The sequence below is a fragment of the Pteropus medius genome, unplaced genomic scaffold (assembly GCF_902729225.1).
Source record: "Pteropus medius unplaced genomic scaffold, Ma_sr-lr_union100, whole genome shotgun sequence".
NCBI classification, from domain to species: Eukaryota; Metazoa; Chordata; class Mammalia; order Chiroptera; family Pteropodidae; genus Pteropus; species Pteropus medius.
In genome coordinates, this window is record NW_024352787.1 from 10,699,942 (window position 1) to 10,725,597 (window position 25,656).

A 25,656-nucleotide genomic window follows, 5' to 3' on the forward strand; every position below is an offset into this window, starting at 1 on the left:
AGGTTTCGAGTGTACAATTCAATAATATGTCATCTGTATTTTGCATTGTGTATTCACCATCTAAAGACAAATCTCCTTCCATCACTATATATTTGAACCCCTCTCCTGCATTTTATGTCCTTTCTCAGTGTCCTTTGTCTACGCCTTTTCTTCTACCAACACCGAGATGAGGGTTATGATTAAGAATTTTTCATGTCCCTTGTTTATTCTGCCTGCTGCTAGAGAACACGGGACCTCCAGTGGCTCATTATTACTTATATGGTGATGACTTTCAAATCTGATTCAGACCCCAAGTAGAATTTCTACCTTCATATACCCTTCCAGAAGCCTCAACCTCAGCTTATCTAATATAGAAATCTACTCCATACTTGTTTTTTATTTACATTTTTGACATTTCCTATTTGGGAAATGGTACCATTCTTCCAGTTATCCAGGAGAGAAAACTGTGTCCTCCCCAGTACTGTTCTCATAATTCCCACAGTCAGTTGGGTGTGAACTTCAGTTGGTTCCTTCTCCACAGTTATTTATCCTCAGTCCCCTCTTTCACATTATTACTACCATCACTGCAATAATTCCTTTGTTGTTTGGACTAGTGCAGCAGCCTCCTAAATTAGAGTTGCCAGATGAAATATATTATATGAACAATATTTATACAATTATTTGTTGTTTATCTGAAATTAAAATTGAAATAGGCTGCTCTTTTCCCCCGCTAAATCTGGCATCCTTACCCTAATTGGTTCCTGTCCTCTAATTTCTCATTGTTTCAGTCTATTCCACACTCTTTCCAAAATCGTCTTTCTAAAACAAAGATGAGAGTATATTACACACCTTACAGGAATCATCTGATGGCTCCATGTTGCCTTGAGAAAGAGAAGCTAAACTCCTTAGCATATTAAAGAATATCACTACTCCAACTCCAATTTGCTTTTCTAGCTCTATTTTATATCTTTGCATTAAGCTATTTTGAGAAAATCACCCAGCTTCAAACATCTAATATACTTTTATACTGGGCCTTTTCTCAAAATGCTGGCTTACATTCAAATTTCTCTCCTTAAATTTAAATCACGTCCATCTCTCACAGCCAAGTTCAAATGCTCTCTCTATGAAGCTTTACTCTAATTCCTCCACTACAATTAAACAGTTTTCTCTGCACTTTCACAGCATTTTCATTCCATTATAGACTATTGTATTCTCCCTTATAGTTAGATGTTACTTGTGGACAAGGACTCTGTCTAGGTAATTTTTATAATAAAAAACAAAGACATATTGAGTTGTAACAATGTATTAGGCACTGTTTTGAAGGTTTCATATGTATTAAGTCATCGATCAGCAACTGTGATTTTGGTACAATCACTTTCCCCAACTGTATCTGCTGTATACTCTAGCTCAGTGCTCTATAAATCAGTAGGAATTAATTATTTTTTAAAATTGAATGGAGATGTTTAATTTGGGATAATGTATTTTGGGCTCATTCAAATGAATTTTCCCCTCATAGTCAATATTATTTTAGTTGATTCATTAATAATCTGGTTTGTACCAGAAAGAAGTAAAGGTGACTTAATCTCATGTAAGACAACATTCTCTTATGTAAATGCACTGAATTGAGTTGATTTATTATGCTTCCTTATGAAAAAAATCAAGAATTCAAATATATATGTCAAAATGGTAAAAAGACAAAATACTTAAGTTAGACTGGCATACTAAATGGTTACACTTTTGGGGGGAAGGATTAAGATTTCTTAGAAATCATTCTTAATAAAGTGAAAGCCAGTTTGAATTCTAATGAAAGGAAATGAGTTATGGGTCTTTAAATATACAAATCGATTCAGAGTTAATGAGAGGTAGATTACATTATTATATTTGAAATAACTTGTTTCAAACAGATCATTATCGAAAATGAGGTAATACTGCACAGGCAATGTGTTTGAGAGCATGATACAATCTAAAGTTTACGATGCCACTCTGTGCTATTGGAAGTGAGGAATGTGAGAAAAAGAAATAGCCAGTGCTGAAGCCTACACTCAGGAGGCCTGTTTGTCCTGATGAACTGACATCTTTACTAGTAAGATCAAAGGTTGACAATGTTTATTTCCTGTTTAACTTCCAGGTGTTGCCTGTGCCTTTCCAGTCACTCAACAAAGAAGGCATGTGACAACTACTCATATTTCTGGAATGACATCCAGAGAAAGAATACGTAACTATGGCTCTTGTTGACGAAAATGATAAATTTGAGAGGTCACAAATTTCAACCCCTTAAATTCTCCTTAGGTACTTTTTCCAAAATTTTAACTATTTATTTGCTTGACAATATTTTGAAAAAAACATGTCTTATGAACACTTTTTTTCTTTATGGGTTTGCCAGTCTATTAGAAAGTAGAAAATATTATTAAAGCACTATAAAGTATTGTAAACCTATTTTTTCTTAGTTTCCCATAACAAAAGAGTTATGTAATGATGATATCCATGAAAACAAATGACTCACCTGGATGATTGTTTTTTTTGGAAGCTAGAAGCTTTAGGCAAGGGAGGTACTTTGTTCTTAGCTTTTCTTCCATTGTATTTTCAGCTATGACCATTGAGGAAAAGATGAGAGGAAGGTATTATGGCATTTTAGGACTAGCTTTCTTACAGGATGATTCCAGCAGGGCTGGTCTCAAGCAGGTGTGAATATCATAGGCTTTTACGTAACCAGTAGAACTCAAATTCATGAATTTTCATTTTTTATTGTAGACAACAAACAATACTATTTCCTCAGGGATAGGTGCTGGCCTAGAATCTGCCCGAGGTCAACAAAATTTGTTCGAAATGTACCTACCCATAACAAAGTAAAACCTCAAGTTCCCATAACCAGTAGTGTCCATGTATGGAGTGCATAATTTCCTCTCTCCATCTTTGAGGAAGACCATTGATAAACCTGATTCTATTGTTCCACATTCTGTACCAATGACAGCTCCTGAGATATCCCACCTTAAAAAAAAAAATGAGAATCGTTAAGAGTTAGAATGTTAAGTCAAAGCTCTAAAGAGTCTGACATTTTATTTTTAATTAGAATATTTGCTTGGTATTAAATAATTCTGAAATAAAATGTGGTACTATAGAACAAACAAACTTTTAAACACTCTCCATTCACAATTATGTTTTTTTCCATAGGAGAATAATTCAATCAAAACTATGTACAGAGTGTCTACTACGTGACAGTCTTTATTCTCCAAGTAGTTAGAGTTGAGGTGGGAAATCAAATTTGAACTAAGAAAACAGGAAACATAAAAAACAGTATCATAATATCATAAGTACTCATATGGTGCTTTGCACATTAAAAAATAATTATAGAATAAAAAGCCATAAAGGCTGACAAGAGTCTAGTTTTCCAAAAGGAGGTGGGATTTAAAGAGGGTCTTTTTTAACATGGATTAAAAAAGATGGAATGCTCATGGATATGTAGAAGAGGATAAAAATATTTACTATTTAAAACTCTTGTTTCTCTTTAGTATTTATTTATGGTCATGTCTAATTTGGCCACTGCTAGTCACACAACTAACTTGCCTATCAGTAGAGAAAGCGGGACACACAGAAGTAGGTGGTTTGCCTAAGGCTAACTGCCTGCCTGGTCCTAAAATGGAGACCTTCTGATTCTCAGTTCGCTGTTATTTTACTAGTTCCATTTCTTAAGGGTACTACGTCAGGACGATTATATTGAAATATTCCAGTTTATAAGATTTGTGACCAAAATTTATGAAATGCCTGTTGTTTTGTATTTTACTAGATTATGTCAGTCCTTTGAGGAGCACAATAAATAACTTTTTGAAGCAGCTCTTAATAGTATTGGACCACCATAAATTAACCAGGAAACTCTCTTGACTCATACAAGAAAATTTCACACTGGTTCATTGATCTTTTACTTGCTCCATTTATCCCAATTAAACCACTCAGCCTACTGATCCACAAAATAAGTTAAGTTTATAAATGATGCATATGATGACCCCTTTTAGGCATCTACCTACTTTAGAGTATTTTTAAAGTTAAAAATTAAATTAAAAAAGCTGGAATGCTCATGGACTAAAAGAACCTTCTATTCAAGTGAGAAATGAAATTAGTACTCTTTTTCTCTGAAATATTAGTTGTAAGCAAATACTTTTTCTAGATTAATCTAAATGAATTATTTTCATGATCTCTATCACAGTGTGAAATGATTCAGATTGTATATTTCTTTTCCATCTTTATTTTAAAGTCCAACATATTCTAATTTTACTCTACATTGGTCTTTATTTTTCCCACTCTATCTGTTGGAAGATAACAAAACTGAAGTTATTTTCTTTAGAAACCCAAATATTTATAAATCAAGTGAAATGGAAAGTTTAGTCTACTTTGAAGAGAAAGAAGCTGACAGAAATCTGAAAAATCATTTTGTAAAAGTCTCCTTGCTTTGAATAAATTATCTCGCATTTATTAAAAATTCAGTAGGAGCCTGTTGTAGCACAAGCTCATTCTTTCATGAATTTGTATAAATACTGGCTTGAGCTTAGCTGAAGGCAAAGTATCCTTGAGGGACTCCCAGAGCTCCACCCACTGCTGAGAGACTTAGTTAGGGAGGGCCTTTCACTTTCTGGACTTCAGGGTTCTGATCCTTAAAGTTGCAAAACTGCGGTCATTTCCAGTTAGAAAAATGATATGGTCCCTGACTCTCTCCTAATATAACAATTACATGAACTAAAATCCTAACAACCAAATATTTGAGGCAAGCAGTGGTATTTGAGGAGCTCTATAATGTTAGCGACATCTAGGATGGCATGGCAATTTCCCTGAAAAGGAGTGTTACTTCTCTATGGTTTAAAATATAGTTTCCCCAAGGTAGTGTGGTTCTTTGTGAACTGCATTTGAAGGAATGTCTGCCTAGGGGTGAGAGCTCTCTACGACACGGCAATTTATTCTTCGGTGACTAATTCTAAAAAAAAAAAAGTCCCAATATTATTTATTATAAATACAGAGCTATTTATTATTTATTATAGAGTGGGATGAAGCTGAAATACAGAAAACAAGTTTAATAATCAATAAAATGTCTAAGACAAAAATTTTTTCCTTAGAGGTAGCAAGGTCACAATAATTTTTAATTTTTTTAAAATAAAAATTTCTATAATTTGTCTCAAGGCAAAAAATATTTTTTGTGAGCAAAAATAATTTAAAGAATCTTCATTGAAAAGCTGATGGTTCTCCTTATCAAAATTAATTATATTTTAATTGGCTCAAACTTTAATACTTTTAGGAATAGTATGAGAGAAAAGAACTTAAATGTTCTTATCAAAACAAGATAAATATGTGAGACAATGGATGTGTCAATTAACTAGGTGGAGGAAATCCTTTTACAATGTATACACATATCAAATCACCATGATGTGCAATTTAAATAGCTTAGAATTTTATTTATTTGTTTATTTATTTATTTAGTTTATTGGGGTAATATTGGTTAATACAATTATATAATTTTCAAGTGTACATTATAATTTGACATCTGTATATTCTATTGTGTTTTCCACCCAAAGTCCAGTTTCCTTTAGCTACTGTATATTTGATCCCCTTTACCCACTTCATCCTCCCCCCAGCCCCCTATATTTGACTCCCTTTAACTGTCAATCTACCCCTTCCTCCCCCAACCCTTACCCTCTGGTAACCACTAGTCCCTTGCCTCTGAGGTCAAATTCATAAAATCCTGTTTAAGTCCAAGGTCCTTGAGTTTAGTTCCTATGTTTTCTTCTGTGCATTTTGTTTCAGGTCTTATATTCAGCTCATTAATCCATTTTGAGTTAATTTTGGTGTGTGGTGATAGACAACAGTCTAGTTTCATTCTTTTGCAGGTAGCCTTCCAGTTTTCCCAGCACTATTTATTAAAGAGGCTTTCCTTTCTCTGCTGTATGTTTTTGGCTTTTTTTTTTTGGAGTTATTTGCCCATATAAATATGAGTTTACTTCTAGACTCTCAATTCTGTTCCACTGGTCTGTGTGTCTGTTTTGCTGCTAATACCATGCCGTTTTGATTACTGTTACTTTGTAGTATAATTTGAAGTCGGGCAGAGTGATGCCTCAGCCTCATACGTTTTTCTCAGGATGGCTTTGGCAATTCAGGGTCTTTTGTGCTTCCATACGAATCTGATGATTTTTTGTTCTATTTCTTTAAAAAATGCCAATGGGATTTTGATGGGGATTGCATTAAATCTGAATAATGCTTTAGGAAATATGGCCATTTTAACTATGTTGATTCTTCCAACCCCAAACACAGAATACCTTTTCATTTCTTTGTTTCTTCTTTGATTTCTTTGAATAGGGTCTTGTAGTTTTCATTATATAGGTCCTTCACATGTTTTGTTAAATTTATTCCTAGGTAATTTATTCTTTTTGTTGCAACTGCAAAAGGAATTATTTTTTCCACTTATTTTTCTGACACTTCATTATTAGAGTATAGGACTGCTATGGATTTTTGAACGTTGATTTTGTATCCACAGACTTTACTGTATTTGCTTATTGCTTTTAGTAGTGTTCTTGTGGAGTCTTTAGGGTTTTCTACATAGAGAATCATGTCATCCACAAATAGTGACAGTTTGACTTCTTTGTTTCCTATTTAGATGCCTCTTATATCTTTCTCTTGTCTGATTGCACTTGCCAGGACTTCTAATGTTATATTGAATAGCAGTGGCAATAGTGGACATCCTTGCCTTGTTCCTGATCTTAGAGGGAAGGGTTTTCATTTTTCACCATTAAGTATAATGTTGGCTGAGGGTTTGTCATAGATGGCCTTTATTATGTTAAGGTACTTTCCTTCTATACCGATTTTGTTAAGTGTTTTGATCATAACTGGATGCTGTATCTTGTCAAAGGCTTTTTCTGCATCTATTGATATGATCATATAATTCTTATTTTTGAATTTGTTTATGTGGTGTATCACATTAATCAATTTGCGTATGGTGAACCATCCCAGTGCCCCTGGGATGAAGCCCACTTGATCGTGGTGCATACTCTTTTTAATATGTTGCTGCATTTGGTTCACTAGTATCTTATTTAGGATTTTTACAACTGTCTTCATGAGAGATATTGGTCTGTAGTTTTCTTTTTTTGTGTTATCTTTACCAGGTTTTGGTATCAGAGTTATACTGGCTTCATAAAATGATTTAGGAATTATTGTCTCCTTTTCGATATTTTGGAAGAGTTTGAGAATAGGTATGACATCTTTGAATGTTTGGTAGAATTCACTGGTGAAGCCATCTGGTCCTGGACTTTTACTTTTTGGTAGGTTTTTTATGATTGTTTCAATTTCCATACTGCTTATAGGTCTATGTAGATTTTTGAGATCTTCTTGATTCAGTCTAGAAAGGTTGTATTTTTCTACGTACTAGTCCATTTCTTCTAGGTTATTGAATTTGGTGTTCTATACTTTTTCATAGTTTTGTTGCATGATCCTTTGTATTTCTGCGATGTCCGTCGTAATTTCCCCTCTTTCACCCCTGATTTTGTTTATTTGTGTCCTTTCTCTTTTTTCTTTAGTGAGTCTAGCCAGGGGTTTGTCAATTTTATTAACCTTCTCAAAGAACCAGCTCTTTGTTGCATTTATTTTTTCTATTGTTTTTGTTTGTTTGTTTGTTTTCAATTTCATTTATTTCTGCTCTAATTTTGACGATTTCTTTCCTTCTGCTGACTTTAGGCTTCATTTGTGCTTCCTTTTCTAGTTTTTTAAGATGAAGCGTTAGGTTGTTTATTTGGGCTTGTTCTTATTTTTGGAGGTAGGCCTGTAATGATATGAACTTTCCTCTTATGACCGCTTTTGCCATGATATGTTGTACTATCATTATCATTCGTTTCTATGTATCTCTTGATCTCTTTTTATTTCTTCTCTGACCCAGTTATTCTTCAGTAGCATGTTGTTTAATCTCCATGTATTTGTGGTTCTTCCTGATTTCTTTCTGCAGTTGAGCTCTAGTTTCAAAGCATTATGATCAGAGAATATGGTTGGTATGATTTCAACCCTCTTATATTTGTTGAGGCTATCTCTGTATCCCAGTATGTGTTCAATTCTTGAGAATGTTCCATGTGCACTAAAGAATGTATAAGCTGCTGTTTTGGGATAGAAGGCTCTGTATACGTCAATTACGTCCAGCTGGTCTAATGTATAATTTAAGGATGTTATTTCCTTATTAATTTTCTGTTTGGATGATCTGTCCCTATCCAACAGTGGGGCATTTAGGTCCCCTACTACAATAGTGTTTTGGTCTGTTTCTCTCTTTAGTTCTGTTAGTAATTGCTTTACATATTTTGGGGACCCCTGATTGGGAGCATAGATATTAATATCTACGTCTTCTTGGTGCATGATTCTCTTTATCATTATGAAGTGTCCCTCCATATCTTTCTTTACCATTTTTATTTTGAAGTCTATTTTGTCCGATATTAGTACCACTACTCCTGCTTTTCTCTGAAAGCCATTTGCTTGAAATATCATTTTCTACCCTTTCACTTTGAGTCTATATTTGTCTTTGGAGCTGAGATTTGTCTCCGAGAGGCAGCATATGGTTGGGTTTTGTTTTTTGATCCATTCTGCAACTCTGGCTTTTTATTGGTGAATACAGTCCATTTACATTTAGGGTGATTACTGAAATATGAGGTCTTCTTATAGCCATTTTATCTTTTGCTTTCTAGTAGCTTGGTGTTTCCATTGCTTCCTTGTCCTTGTGTTTCTGTTTTCTTTATTTTGGTTGGCTTTTGTGGGTTTTGCCTCTGGTTCTTCTTGTTTCATGATATATACTTCAGTTCTGAATCTTTGGTGTGTGGTTACCATTATGAATATGAAAATGATAGTTATATATATATACGGTCATCCATTTTCTTCTGCGTGTGCCTTATCTCCATTCCTCTTTGAGAATTTGGATCTGTGAATCCTCCTCTTTTCAGTCATCGTTATCTCAATTTGTCCCTATGTATGCTGAACATTCATTAACATCTTATAACAATTCTCTTCTTATTATTCAAGCTTACAATGCCCCGTTCTTAGTAAGGGTTGCACTCCTCTGCTTCTATTTGCCTGATAGTCACTTTATTCCTAATTATGTATTTCTTTTGTCATTTTGTTTTAGGTGAGCTGACCTCTTTCAATATTTCCTGTAGTGAAGGCCTCTTAGTGAAGAATTCCCTCAATTTTTGTATGTCTGGAAAGGTCTTAATTTCTCCTTCATATCTAAAGGAGAGCTTAGCTGGATACATTATTCTAGGCTTGTAGTTCCTTTCACTTAATAGTTTAAATATTTGATTCCATTCCTTTCTGGCTTGTAAGGTTTGCTCTTAGAAGTCCATGGATAATCTAATGGGTTTTCCTTTATAAATTACCATTTTCTTCTCCCTGGCTGCCCTGAGAATTTTGTCTTTGTCACTGATTTTTGTTAATTTTAATACAGTGTGTCTTGGTGAAGGCCTTTTTGGGTTGTGATAATTAGGTGTTCTGTTGACTTTTTGAGTTCCAAGCTCCAGCTCATTCCTTAGAGTTGGGAAATTCTTGTCAACTATTTGTCTGAAAATGCTTTCTAGTCCCTGTTCTTTCTCCTCGCCTTCGATAATGCCCATTATTATGTTTCCTCTCCTAATGGTATCAGCTAGTTCTTGAATTTCTATTTTATTATTTTTCATTCTTTGGTTTCTCTCTTCTTCCTTCTGATGTATTTCTAGATTTCTGTCTTCGATATCACTGATCCTTTCCTCTATTTGGTCGACTCTATTTCCCAAACTTGCCATTTCATTTTTCAACTCTTGCAGTATGTTATCTCCAGAAGTTCTATTTGGCTCTTTTTGAGGGTTTTGGTCTCCTTGCTGTGCTCATCTAGTTTTTCAATTCCTGAAATTGTTGAAATGATTCATTTCAAAATTCACTGAGCTTTTTCAGTAGTACCATCCTGCATTCTCTGTCACTTAAGTTGCATATTTCTATGTCTGTATGCTTATTTTCTGGAGATTTTTCTCTTTCTGAGATGCCTTTCTCCTTGATTGTTTATGGTGTTTAATGGACTATTTCTCCACCTGGGTATTAATGGATATGTATTCTGCTTTTTTTCCCAGAAAGATTTATTATATAAAGGTCTCTCTTTAGCCTGCAGCAAAGAAGGCGCTTTTCTTTTGGTTTCCAGTAGGTGGCGTCGAAGCCTCTTGGATCCCTGCTTTATATAAAGCCTTAAAAATGCCCGATTTCTGATTGATATTTAATCACGCTCTCTACCCTCAGTTTCAGTGTTAGCAACAGTTTTGGCAGCGTTTGCTCGGATTCTCCTGGGGCTCTACAGTGTTCGGTCTCGGAGGATATGGAGGGAGGGGTTGGGGGTTGGGGGCTGCGCCTTAGCCTTGTTTTGCAACCACAGCCGGTAAAAATCAACTGTTGTTTTTCTGCTGTCCCACTTCTCTTATTTCTGCTCTGATGACTGGGCCCTGCCACCGGCCCAGATGAGAACTCACAGCTTTCCCCGGGCGAGGATGTTCAGGGAAGTTACTGCTCCTTCACCCCTCCCCCTCCTCCTACAGGGAGCTCCGGCACTGCAAGAGGCAGTTTCTTTGTTTCTCCCACTCCGCCGCCTGACATCCGGTGTTCTGACCTGTGGTAGATCTTATGTTCGGATCCCACACTCATACATGCTGGTGTGCAGTTTGGGTGTTTTTTGTAGAGTTTTAGATGTTCAACTTATTGTTGTTTCAAGGGGAGAAATCTGGGGACATCTCTCACTCCGCCATGTTTCCTTTCAATGCCAATAGCTTACAATTTGAAATGTCTCAATAAATTATATCTCAATTTAAATTATATCTCAACAAAGCTGAAATTTAAAAATGTTTCTTCATGAGCTTTAAAAAAAGAATGATCTATATTCTTTGAAGGGAAATTTGGCAGTAACTATCAAAATAAAAATTACATTCATACATACATATATGTACACATACATATCTGATTCTCTAATTTTCCTTTTTCCTTTTAGGAATTTATCTTTCAGAAATACTTTAACAAGTATAAAAGGTATTATAATAATATTCTTTGTCTATCAATAGGGGTTCAGTTAGATAAACTGTTACTTCGCCTTTTTGAAATAATGATCTACATTTATTGACCAGAAGAGATATTCATAATATGTTGGTAAGTTTTCAAAAAATCAAGTTGTAGTATAGTACATAAAATGAAATTCTGGTGTAGGTTTTTTGTTTTTTTGGGGGGTATGGTCACAAAAAGCCTCAATGAAGATATGCTCCTATATGCCAACATTTTGACAAAGAGAAATGAGATTAGCATGGAGAACTTTTGATTTTTATTTTAAAAATTTGCTTTGCAATAATTAAATAATATTCAGATAAAAAGAATAAAGGCATTTAATTTATATGTATTATAATTCAGAATGAAAATTTAAATGCTGTCATTTTAGATTTATGAAAACATTAAGAATGTAAACATAGGCAACAGAGGTCTTATATTTTAATCAGACTTGTTTCTACTATTATTGGCATAAAAGTTTCTAAAGATAATGTAACATTTCACATTATCTATGAAAAATTGTATTATTATATTTTCCAGAATATCTTAAACCAAGTTGGCAACTTTACGTCTGAAAGAGATATAGAATAAAGCCTGGCTATAAGATCCCACATTTGCCAAATCCATAGGTTTTTAATCTGCTATGACTTCTCTGAGGATGAATAAGATCATTATATCCATAAGGTCTCTATTTGAGATGAATTCTCTGATGTTTAATAAGGGATGTGCTATAGGTAAAGACCATTCCACATTAATTTATATTCATGAAGTTTATCTCCAGTACAAGTCCTGTGATGTCTAGCAAGGTATATACTTTGACTGAAGGCTTCTCATCTCCGCTGCATTTATAGGTTTTCCTGTAACATTACAGTTTAGGTGAAGGTAAAGGATGAGCTCTATTTGAAACCCTCCCTGCATGTTTGCATTTTAAAAATTATTTCCTTCAATTGGTTCTACTGTATCTCACTCAAATTCAATTTTGTTTTAGGTTTCTATTACACACATTATGTTTATTTATACTCTTGTTGGATTAACAAAAAAATTATTTGCTTTAGAATGTAGAAAGCTTTCAGCTTTCCCATAAATAAGGCAGAAATATAATCTAAACTGGGGAATGTTTGAGAAAAAATGTATTGCCTGGGACATTACAGTCTCAATGAGTGTTAGTTCCCCTTTCTCCCCCTATAAAATATAGTGCTATTTTTGTTTTAAAATAAGTGAAGTAGATATTAAAATGAATTTCTAAATTATAATGAGAATTTTTATTTTTTTCATACTGGGATTAGCAGAGAAAAAATCTTGGACAAAGCAAAAGTGTACAGTCTGCAAAGTGTTTTTGATTAAATATCTTTAAGCAAGGGGATACTTAACTGGAAGAAAGACTGCATTTTACCTATCCTCACATCTTTTTTACTATTTGAGCTTTTGACTACAAGTTATCCGGGCCCTTAAGTTTATTATTTATGTTATCTAACTGGTCAAGTGGGTTTTGCTTTAATGAAAATAAACATGCCTGTAAAAAAAAAAAGGCTCATTTAATACAATGTTAACTTAGACTGGCAATCTATCTTCAATTCACTTACTATGAATTATAAATTTTAAAAAATTCATCTTTAACTTTATAAGCATTTTATGAAAAGTATTCTAATCAGAGGTAACATAATTTTTCTGGGTAGGACCAAGGGAATAATTTGTAGAAAATAACAAGAAGATGCTCATATTGTTCCGAAGAGTTCTAAATAATTTTAAAGCCTATCTTTAATAAAAGCATCAACTTACATTGAAGGGATATAATGGAAATTGTTCTTGTTGGTCTATATGCAATTTTGATTTTCAATGGTTACATGTAAGATTCTTTGGAACTATCTCCCTGAAACAAGGAATCCAATATAAAATTGTTTTCTTTGATTTTGCATTACTTTTTTTCTTAATTTTATTCCACTGAATAGCATTACATTTAAGAAAGACATTTTGAGTCTTTAGTTGTAAGTGTGTACCACTTTGTAAGCAATGTCTTTAAAATATATAACTAATACTTTGCATTTTGGTCTCTTTATAATAAATCATCTCTCATACACCAGCTACGGCTGACCCAAGAAAACCACTGCCTGTAATCTCAGATGATCTGTTTTTAAATGTATTTCTTGAAAGAGCGTCTTCAGAGTTTATTTTATTAGGGTGTGGATGGTAGTAGAACAGGACTGTTAGGACTGGAAGTTGGAGGGAACCGAAATTAGCAGTTCAGAGACTACTATCTCTGACCACTGGAAAAAGTCAGCAAAGCCAAAGCTGGGAAAAGATATTTGATCCCAGGAGAAGCCCTGTTTGCTTCCTGGCATCTTTTCTATGTCTTGTTGGTGTGCTAGAATTCTGAGTATTCTGTCATATACAGGAAGTGCTTGCCACTAGTTGCTTTTTATTTTATTTTTTAATTAGGGGAAGATTCTTCACAGAACTGATGGCAATGCCCTGGGAGAGGGCGCCTGCATAAATCATTCTAAAGTACACGTGTAAATCTTTTTTGCAAGTTTAAAGAAAGAAATTCTACTTATTTTTTATTATGACAACAATATTCTCATTATTGAAAAACTGGATCATACAAAGAGCAGAAGAAAAAAAATCACCCATAAACACACTACTCTAGAGATAAGTACGATTAATATTTTACTAGTATATTTACTTTTAATGTATGTTTCCAGATAGTTGTGATAATATTGTATATATGTTTGTATTGTGCCCTTTTTCACTTACATTAATAATGTACACATTTTCCCAGGTATTATTAACTCTTTATAAAAAGTCCATATAATAATTTATTATGCATATGCAAAACTATATTTAGTCATTGTTCTATTGTTAGATTTCAAAATACATAAATAGATAATTTTATTATTTAGTTCACTTTATGGGCTTAGGAATTAAATTCTCAATTCTCTAATGCTCCTGGATGTGTTCTAGAACAGCGGTCCACAACCTTTTTGGCATGAGGGACCAGTACTCCTGTGAGAATCTAATACCTGATGATCTGAGGTGGAGCTGAGGTGGTGATGCTAACGCTGGGGAGTGGCTGCAAATACAGATGAAGCTTTGCTTGCTGGCCCACCACTCATCTCCTGCTGAGCAGCCCGGTTCCTCACAGGCCACGGACCGGTACCGGTCCACAGCCTGGGGATTGGGGACTCCTGTTCTAGAGTACAGATAACCCCGAGTTATGCTTTTTAAGGTGTCAGAGTTCAGCTCTTCCTTCACATAAACTCCTGATATTCAGGAGTTTTGTAGTCAGTGTTGGTCAGGTGACCCACTGAAGAAGAAATATAGGAAACAAAGTCATGTTGAAGAAGTAGGCTGCTGAACATTTTGGTGCCAACAACCTACTCTGATACCTTCCACAGGAAATCCCATCACTGCGAATGTGCGAGGCTTTCAGGAATGAAATCACTTCAGAAGAATGCATATTTCGTTCTTTTTTTCCCTGTGACTTCAGTAAAGAAGGTCCTCTCTTGATTAGAGAGCCAGTTGCTATATTCTGAATGCTCATATGGACAGCTGGTTTATAGAGCGGGACAGGGCAATTAACCAATTCAAGAATGGCAGTGCCAAAAGCAAAAATGGTGTGTCAATGTGATGCAAATTAAAGGAGAGTCTAGAATTTCTATGAAGGAGTTCTAGAACAATTCTACCACACCTAATCATATAGATCTTATATTTTCCTATGAAAAATTACTGTTTATATTTTTAAAGATAAAATTAATTTTCCTAAATAGAATGTTAGAACCCAGGTCAAAAGCAAAGCAGAACAAGTAAGAAGTAATACGTCTTTTAACAGCTTGCAACAAGTGTACTCTGATGCATTTTAGCAGTTGCATGGTTTTAAAAGATCCAATTATCATTTTAACTAATATTGTCTTTTTTCTTAATGACACATTTCATTGTTTTATTTAGGGGTTTCACTGGATTATTTAATTTTGTTTGTGTTTCTTTTATATCTCATTAATTAATATGAGCATAATTTTCTTTGAACACAACTTTGGTCATATCCCATTACTGACAGTAATTATAGTTGGAATAACAACTAATTTTTAAGTTTTTTGTTTATTATGTGCCATGTATAGTGCAAAGTGCTATACATACACTGTTATATAAAATATCCCTTTTCATAGGGTAAAGAGTGACTCTTCAATAAGCGGTACTGGCAAAACTGGACAGACACATGAAAAAAAATTAAATTGTATCGCTTTCTTATACTACCTACAAAAATGAATTCAAAATGGGTTCAAGACTTAAATGTTAGACCTGAAACCATAAAATTCCTAGAAGAAAACATAGGCAGTAAACTCTGACATTGCTATTAGCAGTTATCTTTTTGAATATATCTCCTTGCGTAAGGGAAATAAAAAAATATATATATATAAATGGGACTATATCAAACTAAAATTTTTGCATAGCAAAAGAAACTATTAAGAAAATGCATAGATAACCTGCTGAACAGGAGAAGGCATTTGCAAATGATATATATGATAAAGGGTTAAAATCCAAATTATATGAAGAATACATACAACTTAACAAAAATACCAACGAACAAACAAATCAATTACAAAATGGGCAGAGGACCGAATAGACATTTCTCGCAAGAGGACACAGAGAAGGCTAACAAACATGAAAAGATGCTAAACCGCACTAATCATCAGGGATATGCAAATTAAAACCACAATGAGATACTACCTCACACCTGTGAGAATTTCTATTATCAATAAATCAACAAACAAGTGTTGGCAAGGATGTGGAGAAAAGGGAACCCTAGTACACTGTTGGGGGGATTGTAAATTAGTGCAGCCGCTATAGAAAACAATGTGCAGATTCCTCAAAAAATTAAAAATAGAGCTGCCATATGATCCAGCAATTCCATTTCTGGGTATTTATCTAAAGAAAACAAAAACACTAATTTAAATATATATATGCACCCCTACGTTCATTGTCGAATTACTAGTAACAGCCAAGATACTTGGAAGCAATCTAGATGTCCATCAAGAGCTAAATGGATAAAGAAAATATGTTATATAGTTAATATATATTATATACTATACATATATGTACAATGGAATATTATTCAGCAATAAAAAAGAATGAAATGAAATCTTGTCACTTGCGACAACACGGATGGACCTAGAGGCTATTATGCTAAGTGAAATTATCCAGATAGGTAAGAAATTTAACTTTGAGTGTGAAAATATGATGCAATATACATATGATGTATTACTGAATTGTACACCTGAAACCTAAATACTTTTGTTAACCAATGTGACCCCAATAAATTTAATTTAAAAAAAGAAATAAGTCAAAGACAAATACCATATAATCTCAGTTATATGTGGAATCTAAATAAAACAAAATAAATTAATAGGCAAAACAAAACATAAAGAGACCCACAGATACAGAGAACAAACTGATGGTTGCCAAAGAGGAGGAGTTGGGAAAATGAGAATAACAAAAAGAAAAAAAAGAAAAAGAAAAAGGCCTTGAGCAAAGATATAGATGTAGTACTAGTAGTTGGAAGACGGCTAGAGCACACTGAAGTCATAAAAAATCATCTTTTTTAGCCCTTTTAATGCTCAAACTTAAATTTTATTTTATCTGATTGAATATCTGATATTAATATGCCACCTTCCTTCATTTTTTGCATTTGCTTGGTATATTAGTTTCTCTTCTTTGAATTTCTAGTATTATTTTAGTTTGGGTCTCTTATAAATAGCAAATATATAGCAAATTTTTAAAAACTTGCTGTGAGAATCCCATTTAATAAATGAATATAACTCACTCAAATTAATTGTGTTACTGATATGTTTAGGTTGGATCCTGGTAAATTGTTTTCTGTTTTCTATTTACCCTATTTTTATTTACTGTTTTTTCTGTTTTCCTGAAATTTGCTGGACTAAGTCCTCTTTATTATATGCTAATCCAATACTTTTGAAGTTGTATATCCTGTATTTGGTTTATCTACTCTTTTTCAACATACATAATTTACATTCATAGTTTTCTATTCACATTAAGAATTAACCAAGATGTATATCTTCACTCCAAGCAAATTAAGAACTTTGGCAGTATTTCACTTCCTATTCTCTTTTTGTCAACCTCCCTTTGAACCTCTCAAGTTGAGATCAGCTGGGTTTTAATTCCAAATTTCTATTAAAATTTTTCAATAATAAATATTTAGGCTAAACTACAAGCTTCATGTTTTTAACTTGTTCACTACTCTTTCTTGAATCATATTCCTCTTGGGTTAATTTTTAGGTATATATCTTCTAGTAATTCTTTCAGAGAGGGTAAATGTTCTGATCCCTGCATATCTGAAAAGGTTTTTATTTTTCCTGTTACTTGAATGATATTTCTTTGGGGAAGAATTTTATGTTCCAAATAATTTTCTCTCAGAAATGAAAATACTGCTTCATTTAAAAAACAAACAAACAAACAAACAAAAACATGCTTAGTGCTACCAAAGTAAATAAAATAAATCTCAACTAGAACCTTTTAGGATTTCTTCTTTTATAGGTGTTTGTTCTGAAGTTTCTCCTAGATGGTCTAGGACTGGGTATTTTTCCATTCATCTTGCCAAACATTTTGATTCAGAGGAACTATGTCTTTTTTCTTCTTTCTTAAATCTCAAGCCCTTTTCTTCTATGATTTCTTTGACTATTTCATTCCATACATTCTCTTAGACTTCTCCTTCTGGAATTCCTATTATTTTTAATGTCAGAAGTGCCAATTCTGCTTCTCCACACTTTACATCTCTTTTTCTTATATCTAATGACCTTAGTTTTGGAAAGATTTCAAGACTCAAATTTCCAGCTTATTAATTTTTCTTTACCTATGCCTATAGGTAAAGGGGGAAAATCTATTAAGTTTAACAATCCTATATTTTAGTTTCTCACATTTCAACCTTTTTTTTTTGCTTATAAAATGTTTTAATTTCATAAATGCAGTATGCTGTTATCCCTCTAAGGATATTAATTATACTTCTCATAAAATCTCCATTTGTTTGCTTTCCTACTTCCATTTTCTCAGTTCTTAGTTCTTTAGCTCGACACTTCTTTTCATGAAGTTGATTTTACTGAAATTTGATGATTCTAGATCTTTTGCTTAAATTTGTTTTGACTATTCTCTCTTAGCTTTGGTATAGAAATGCCAATCGAAAGGGGGCAGATGTGCTCTTGAGTGGGAACTACCATGGGGGCACCTGGCATTGCTCTGCTTCTTCATTCCAATGTCCACTTTCACTGCTTATACCTGGGGGGAGACCTCTGCTTAGAAGCGGGTATAGTGAGGCCTCACCTTCTTGGCAGTGCCTACAGAGGTATCTCAGAGCTCCATCCTGGTCCTGTGTCCAGCATCACTGACTCGGAGCAGTGCTGAGACACCTTTTGTAGTCTTACTCATCGTGTGTTTTGAGCTATAGTTTCCTGCTTCCATCAAATCCCTTCTTCCCTTTCTTTTTATATATTCCTTCCTAGTTTCTGATCCACTAGGGCATACTTTCTTGTTTTATAGTATTAGGGTAGATTCACTTGCTCATTTTCTGTAATTTCCAAGGATTTGGGGCAGGTGGGGAAGACTAGAGCATGCTGTCTTAATTCAGTTATTCTAATATTCACCGCATTTGTGGAGTTTCTCTTTAACATGAATACTCTAGTGACAGCAATAAAAAGAATATTTTTTAAAAGTATCTGAATAGTAAAAACAGACAATGTTTGCATTTGGGATGAAAGACAAGTACACAAATTCCGTATTGTAGCAATGTGTTTTTCTACAAAAGCGCCTCCGATCTAAAGATGCCTCAGCTAGGTGAAATATGGTAGTTGCTAATTAAATGATGTGTTTGTAAGGTTAAGCCAAAGTTCAGAAAGACTCACATAAATTAGCAGTGTATCTATTAAAGTTTTTCTCTTACTGAAGTAACAGATGTGTCTTATTTAGGAAAAAAACAAACACCTTTAAAATACCACTTTAAAAAAACTAAACTGATCAACGCTGGATTTGGGACAGCTTTGTGATATTAAAGGCAAACAGCTCTTATATCTTTGTGATCTAAGATCAAATACTTTGATTCAATGGTAAGAAAACAGGGAAATCTGGGAAAGTGGGTTCCAAAAATGTCATAACGACTCAGTTGCTTTTTTTTCTTTCTATATTAATAATTTAATTTTTAAATTGTTTTTAAAAATTGACCTCAGAGCTACATAATTCAATTAACTCAATTGGTCACTCTTAAATCCCCTATGTTTTCTATCTATTTTAGCAGGTGAGCTTATAATGATAAATTGTCTATATGGGTTCTGATGGTTGAGGAGAAGAATGACACAAATATTCTGTAAACCTGCCAGAGAAAACAAAACACATCGAGAATTTCACTACCAGATTCCTAATTTTTTTTTAGTCAGCTCTTACCCTCGGTAAAAATGCTGCACATTAATTTGATTTTGTGACAGAATTTTTTTTTCCTAGAAGCTATGATTAAAAATTATAACAACATTCTTTTCTATACCAATAAAGCAGCATTTGTAGTGTAGTGTAGGTTACAAAGGAAAGCAGCCAAATGCCTGGGTATATCCAGGAGATGAGAAAGAGGAGCAGTGGTTTCTAGTTCCTCAAGGAGATACTGGAGTGACAGTGGGTGTGGAATTTTAGAGGTGACAGGAACCTAAGAGAAGGACTTTGTGGACTAAAGGGCCTGAGCAGAGGTCAATGGTAAGTCCCAAGAGGGTAGAGTCCCCAGTGTCAACCTCCTTCAGAGGCCTGCCTTGGCCTGTTCTACAGGCTGGACCTGAGATTTCCCTGGGTCAAGGAGGAGCAGACTAGGTCAGCCACAGCAGAAATCTAGCTTTTGGCAGTGAAAGACTCCAGTGTGGAAGCAAGGAATAATAGCAGCAGTGGCGGGCTCAGGCTGCTGGTCAGATTCCCTCTTACTGGGTCTGAATGCAATTCCTGGGCAACGTATGGGAAGTGGGGAGCTCAAGAGAGCAATGTTGGCCTTCTTGTCACTCAGGCATTTAGAAGTTCCATTCCATTTTGATTTAATTTGTTGAGAGATCAGAGAGACTCGATAATATCTTGAATGTTGTGTTACAGAAAAGTTTCTCACAGTTAAGAATTAAGTTACTGCTACTTCATATTCCTTAAGAAATTAATGTTATTTTATTCATCCTCACTGTAGTATTAGAAAACATACACTAAACAATTGGATCTGGTGTTCTGATTACATGTGTTTATTACAGAAGAAAAGCCAGGTGAGAACCAGGAAATTTCTAGAATTTCCTCCTCACTTCACTACTTTATGGATTTTGATTCACTGAACTTGTTAATATTTTTTAACTTGAACGTCTGAAAATACTGCTTGAGTAATAGGAGATATCTTAGGGGCACAAGACCCAGAAGAAGGCGCACAGCTCAGAACGGCCAGAAAATACTATCACCAAACCATCTTCACTGCTTCGGGTCTCTTATCTACTGTAATCTTGGCCCCATATTTCTCCTTTAAAAATCTCTAAAAGATAAATTTTATATCCAAACAAATATTTTTTTTTTAGGTCAGAAACACATTCTACTGAAAATCAGGTAGCAGCATCTTTAAATCTCAGACTTCAGGAAGACAACTGAAAGTCTTAGTAGTAGTGAAAATATTTTATATTATGCACACTTTGAAAATAAACTTTCTCCCAGCAAAAGCTGAATAAACAAAGATGAGATATTAGTGAAGATGAGATATTAGTGAAAGATGAGATATCAACTGAAGATAAAAGGTATTTATAATCACAAATTTTTAATATGCATAAAAATAGCCGATTATGAATAAAGAATTATTAGAATAAGTGTAACCCCTTTGGGTTGTGTATTCTAAGACCATCAGCGTTGGTATTTAACAATATGCATTTAAAATATGTCCAGTGGAATAAATGTAAGTGCTATACACAGCATGGGAGATAACAATTACTTACCCTGTAGGCTGGCTCTCAAATTCTTCTGACCACTGGTCTTGAATATCCTCTGTAGAAAGATCTACATCCCGGGTGGTGGCGAAATTAAACTCACTGCCTTCATTTCCATGGAAATAAATGGAGTTTCCATCTGACTGACAGCTATGCTGTAGATAAAAAGAGAGCATGGGGTGGCTGTTGAATTGGTTTTGTAGCTGTATCTGTCTTACTCATGTATAATTAGAGTTTTTAGAAAAGTCGTTATATTATTCCCTCTATGATGGACTCTCAAATCAAAAGAGCTCGTTACCTCTTTTTTTTTCTTGTCTAATTCAATTACACTTTCTTTCTGACTTATTAAGTTTTTATAAAAAAAGAATCAAGAGGCCTTTGAGCTTTGCCTTCAGTACAAAACAAGAATATTTTAATTGAAATAGTTTCTCATTTTTACCATAGTCCTTGTTGTGGGGATTAAGTGTAATAATGACTTGTCATATATTTTCAATACTGTGGTTATGGGCTAAATCACAGTGACCTTTTCAATATTCCATATATTTCTGGCTTGCCATTCGAGCCTTTCACAATTTGTCTGTAAATGGGATATGAGTAGAAGAGCCAGCTAATCAAAACATGGAATACAGAAAAGGTCAAAGTAGTCCCTGATATGATCACATAGCCTTAGCTACCTTCTGTAAAAGTTTCGGACCAGACCTAAGAAGTGCATGATTTCCCCAATGAGGAGCTGGGAAATCACAAACTTTGTTATTCTCCAAAAGAACACTAGGCTTACAAAGAGTAAAGAAAAATAATTTCTTGTGATACTATTTTTTTAAGCTATATTTTTTTCAGCTTAAATTGAAAAAGGCAAGATCAACCTCTGGAGCTGAGTAAACTTAGTATTTACTTTAAAAAATATGATAAGTTTGTATTAATCATTTTTGATAATAAGTCACATATAAAGAAATGCTAGTAAACAAAAGATTGAACATTCTTTTAAGTTTTATATTCTTTTAAAATAAAAAAGATATGAAGAAAAATAGTTGGGCAGAAAACATCAGTTACTCTATATTCTGTAGGGCAGGGATAATGTCCATTTTATTCTATATTCCAGGTCTTAGCACAGTGCTTGGCAAGTAGTGAGTATTCAAAAATATTCATTGAATATTTCAATAACTAAATGAATGAATGATATGGTTATGTCTTTTCAGGTAATTAATCTTTTATGGGGAGAGCTCACTATGTAGGAGGCATTAAGGAAAATATTGGGAGAAAGGGGTTTATAATGAAGTATAATAATATATAACCTTTGCTCTAAAAAAAGATCCTGGTCTAGTTGAGATACATCAAAGATAGATCTCAAGCTAGGCAACACATGGTAAGTGCTAATGAGTAAGAGAAGGTAGAAATCATTGTGTCCAGGGCTGGTCTAGGCGAGTAGGCTTCCTAGATGAGCAGGTCTTCAATTGGCTTTAAAGTATGGATAAAAATCCAAGTTGGATGACAAATATGAATGAATTATAAAGATGATGGTATGATTTGCAGAATTAGACAGTAGTCTGACAGTAAAGGATCTTAAATGGTAGTCTAAGAGATTTCTATAATATTCTGTTGGCAATGGTGTTCTAGAACAGGGGACTGCTGTGTACAAAGAAACGTTTTATGACAATTAAGCTGGTTAAGACTGGTAAAGTCAATTGGGGGAGGAATCAGACTACTATATTGAAAGAGTAAATAAAGCTTTCAGCAGCTCCTATAAGTTCAAAAGAGTCAGAGCATATGACCTTGGGGAAGTCATTTCACAGCACTTAGATGTAAGGCACATCCACTGGGCCTGTCATCATCTTAACATAATTATTTCACTACTCCTCCAAGATTTATATTATTAACCTATTTGATGCATATTTTAATTTGAGATTGAAATTTTATGTAAAAGATCAAATCCTTATAAAACTAGATAGCATATTGTTAAACACATTTCACAAAATTAAAATGACTTGGTGTTTTAGGAAACTAAAAATATATTTAAAGTATCTTTCTGTTACTTATTTTGCTGTTACTAAACACATTTGGTAGTTGAATAGACCATTTGTAATTGTAAAACATTGAAAATTTGCTATTAAATATACATTTTTGTCACTATAACAGCATAATACCAGTATACAAAACACAAGTAATATTTATCGTATCAAGTATGAAGAAAGCAACCTGAAAAAAATTGTTAACCAATATCATAATAGTAGGATCTAAAAACTAGTAGGAACTGTCTTTAGCAAGTGGTTTATACCAGTCAGTATTCATGTTTGCATTGAAAACATCCTAATCATGCCTGTCAAGTTTAAGGGAAGATTTACAGTTAGCTCTACTATCCCTTCCCAAATAGACCCCATGTTCTTAGGGTATGACGGAGGAGAAGTACTGCTCTTTGAATATTCTCTCCTTCACAGTCTTAGTACAGTGCCACGTTATCAAGGTTGTGACACACCCAAAGTAAACAGCCACAGCTCAGGGGGAGGCTGCTCAACCTTCCCTGTCTCAGAGTAGAATAGGGCTGCCCTTTGCTGGAGAGCGGGGCCTGGAGATGAATAGAACCCACACACAGATGGCCTGCTCTGCTCCCCACCATGCTAAGATCACGATATGATTTCTGCCTCACCATTCTGAGTAGAACCCAATGTTTTCCAAGTTTGAAGCAATGGTGATATGAGCCAGCAGGGTAATATTAGGAGTACAAAATAGGGGATAGTCTGTGAAACTGGCTAGTCTTGGGATAGTCTTGCTCAACAAATAGTTGAGCAAGAAATGGGCCTACTGAGAAGTTGATTATGTATAGGTCCTGTATTTAAGAATCTCTCAAAGGGTAGGGGGCCAGTTTAGGGTTCTTATTCTGAGGATTCCTAAGTCAATTTATAAGGCAAATTAAAGTTTCATGTTAATTCTATTTTAGGAGCAGTCACAGGGACTCATGTCCCGGGACTGACCTGGCTTCCCAGATGTCTCCAAGCTAAGAATTTATGCCTGACTGCCCTGAGTCTCTGCTTATTTGAGATTGTACTTCTGCCTCTGAATGGGAATCTGTGGCCTGCTTGGCTAGGGGTTGCTTGAACTTTTTCCGAGAATCTACCTCAGTTAATTTAGGCTTTACACAAATCAAGGAAATTAAGATCGAAAAAGAACAAAATACTGGAAACCAAAAACAATCAAAAGGACAAGGAATTAAAACTTAGTTACTATCCATCCTTAAGGAGTTTGGGGACTGGAATCAGAAAGCATGTTTCCAATACATATCTCTACTTAATGGCTACATGGTTTCACACAAGTCATTTAACTCCTCTAGGCCTTAGTTTCTCAGGCTGTAGAATGGAGCCAATTGTATCTATTCCCTAGAGAAAATGTTAAAAATACAAATAATATTACACGTAGAAGTGCTTTTTTGAAACTTCTAAGAGCTATAAAATATTGTTATTTTATTTCTGAATATGTGCTTTTCCCAAAAATAAGCTATTATATTCCACATTCTTAGCAGTAGGTGATAAAGAAATCAGAGACTATTTAAATCTATTTTTAATTGTGTTTCTCATTAAAATTCTTCAGATCAACTTCAAACCTTTAGTAAAATGCAAAAGACTATTTCCCACAATGCAATATGATAAAAATACTGCAAACACTCATTCATTTTCAGGGCAGATAGAACCATCAATTAGAAATTTAAAAGCCCTCCAAATTTTGGCAGATTACCAAATATTCTCATAAGACAAGGAAATTCAATAATGGAAGATGTCTGTTGCTGCTTTTCTTACAGATGCATTGTATAACATCAATGTACTATGTTAAAAATCCAAACAAAGTGTGCGTCGAAAGTATGAAAAGAATTTCAGAAAACTGCTCTCAGTGATTTTAATACCCAGCTGTTTTTGTTCAGCATCTATTCAAACTCATGTCATTTATATGCAGTAACAATTAAAATCTAAACAACTTCAAATGACAATTAAATCAGCTCGTGCTATGATAAAAACAAGAATATTTTGCAATCTATCAGGTTTTCTTGAGCAAATGATTATAAATAGCATGTGACTTCCTAAGTCATAGCTTTTGATTGATTTATGGCATCAGGTAACTAGCATTTATTCTGGATAAATGACAGTATAAATTCTGCATAGTTCTAAATATTTCTTTCTATTTCTAGCCCTTCTAATGTACATTAATTATAATTATTTTTATGTTGTTTCATTATTTTCAGCATTGATCAATGACATTCACTTTATAATTCTATGTACTAGCAGATCTCCAATTATTAAAAATCCCTTAAACATAGTCCTTATTTGTTTCTATTTATCTATCAAAAATATTTTCCTATTTTGCTGTTATCTGGGTTTCCTTTACTTGCAAAGCAGAACACAGTGTAACTAAGTGACAAGAATTTGCCATTCAGAAAAGCATCAACAGGAAATATCAGTGCAAATTCCTCAATATAACAAGTCCTTGGCCACAATTCAGGATAGCATTTTTCTAAGGTTGTTCCCTATACTCTGCGGTAAATATTAATGATTTCACCCCTGTACTTGTAAAAGTACTTGCAATTGCCTCCACCATAGTTTAATTAGGTTTTCAGCAAAGATGAACACTGAGGCACCTCTTAATATTATCTCCCCAGGGTCTAATG

The 25,656-nt window shown here is 34.1% G+C and overlaps 1 protein-coding gene across 2 annotated transcripts in view; it reads right to left on the bottom strand.

Moving 5' to 3' along the window:
* RELN (reelin) overlaps nucleotides 1-25,656 on the bottom strand; it is a 458,093-nt gene that overhangs the window by 163,666 nt on the left and 268,771 nt on the right. For both annotated transcript variants that reach the window (XM_039849355.1, XM_039849356.1), the window contains 2 exons: nucleotides 21,018-21,163; nucleotides 2,816-2,967 (listed from right to left, as the gene is read on the bottom strand). In XM_039849355.1, the coding sequence (XP_039705289.1) occupies nucleotides 2,816-2,967; nucleotides 21,018-21,163 (298 nt within the window). The remainder of the gene's footprint in view (nucleotides 1-2,815; nucleotides 2,968-21,017; nucleotides 21,164-25,656) is intronic.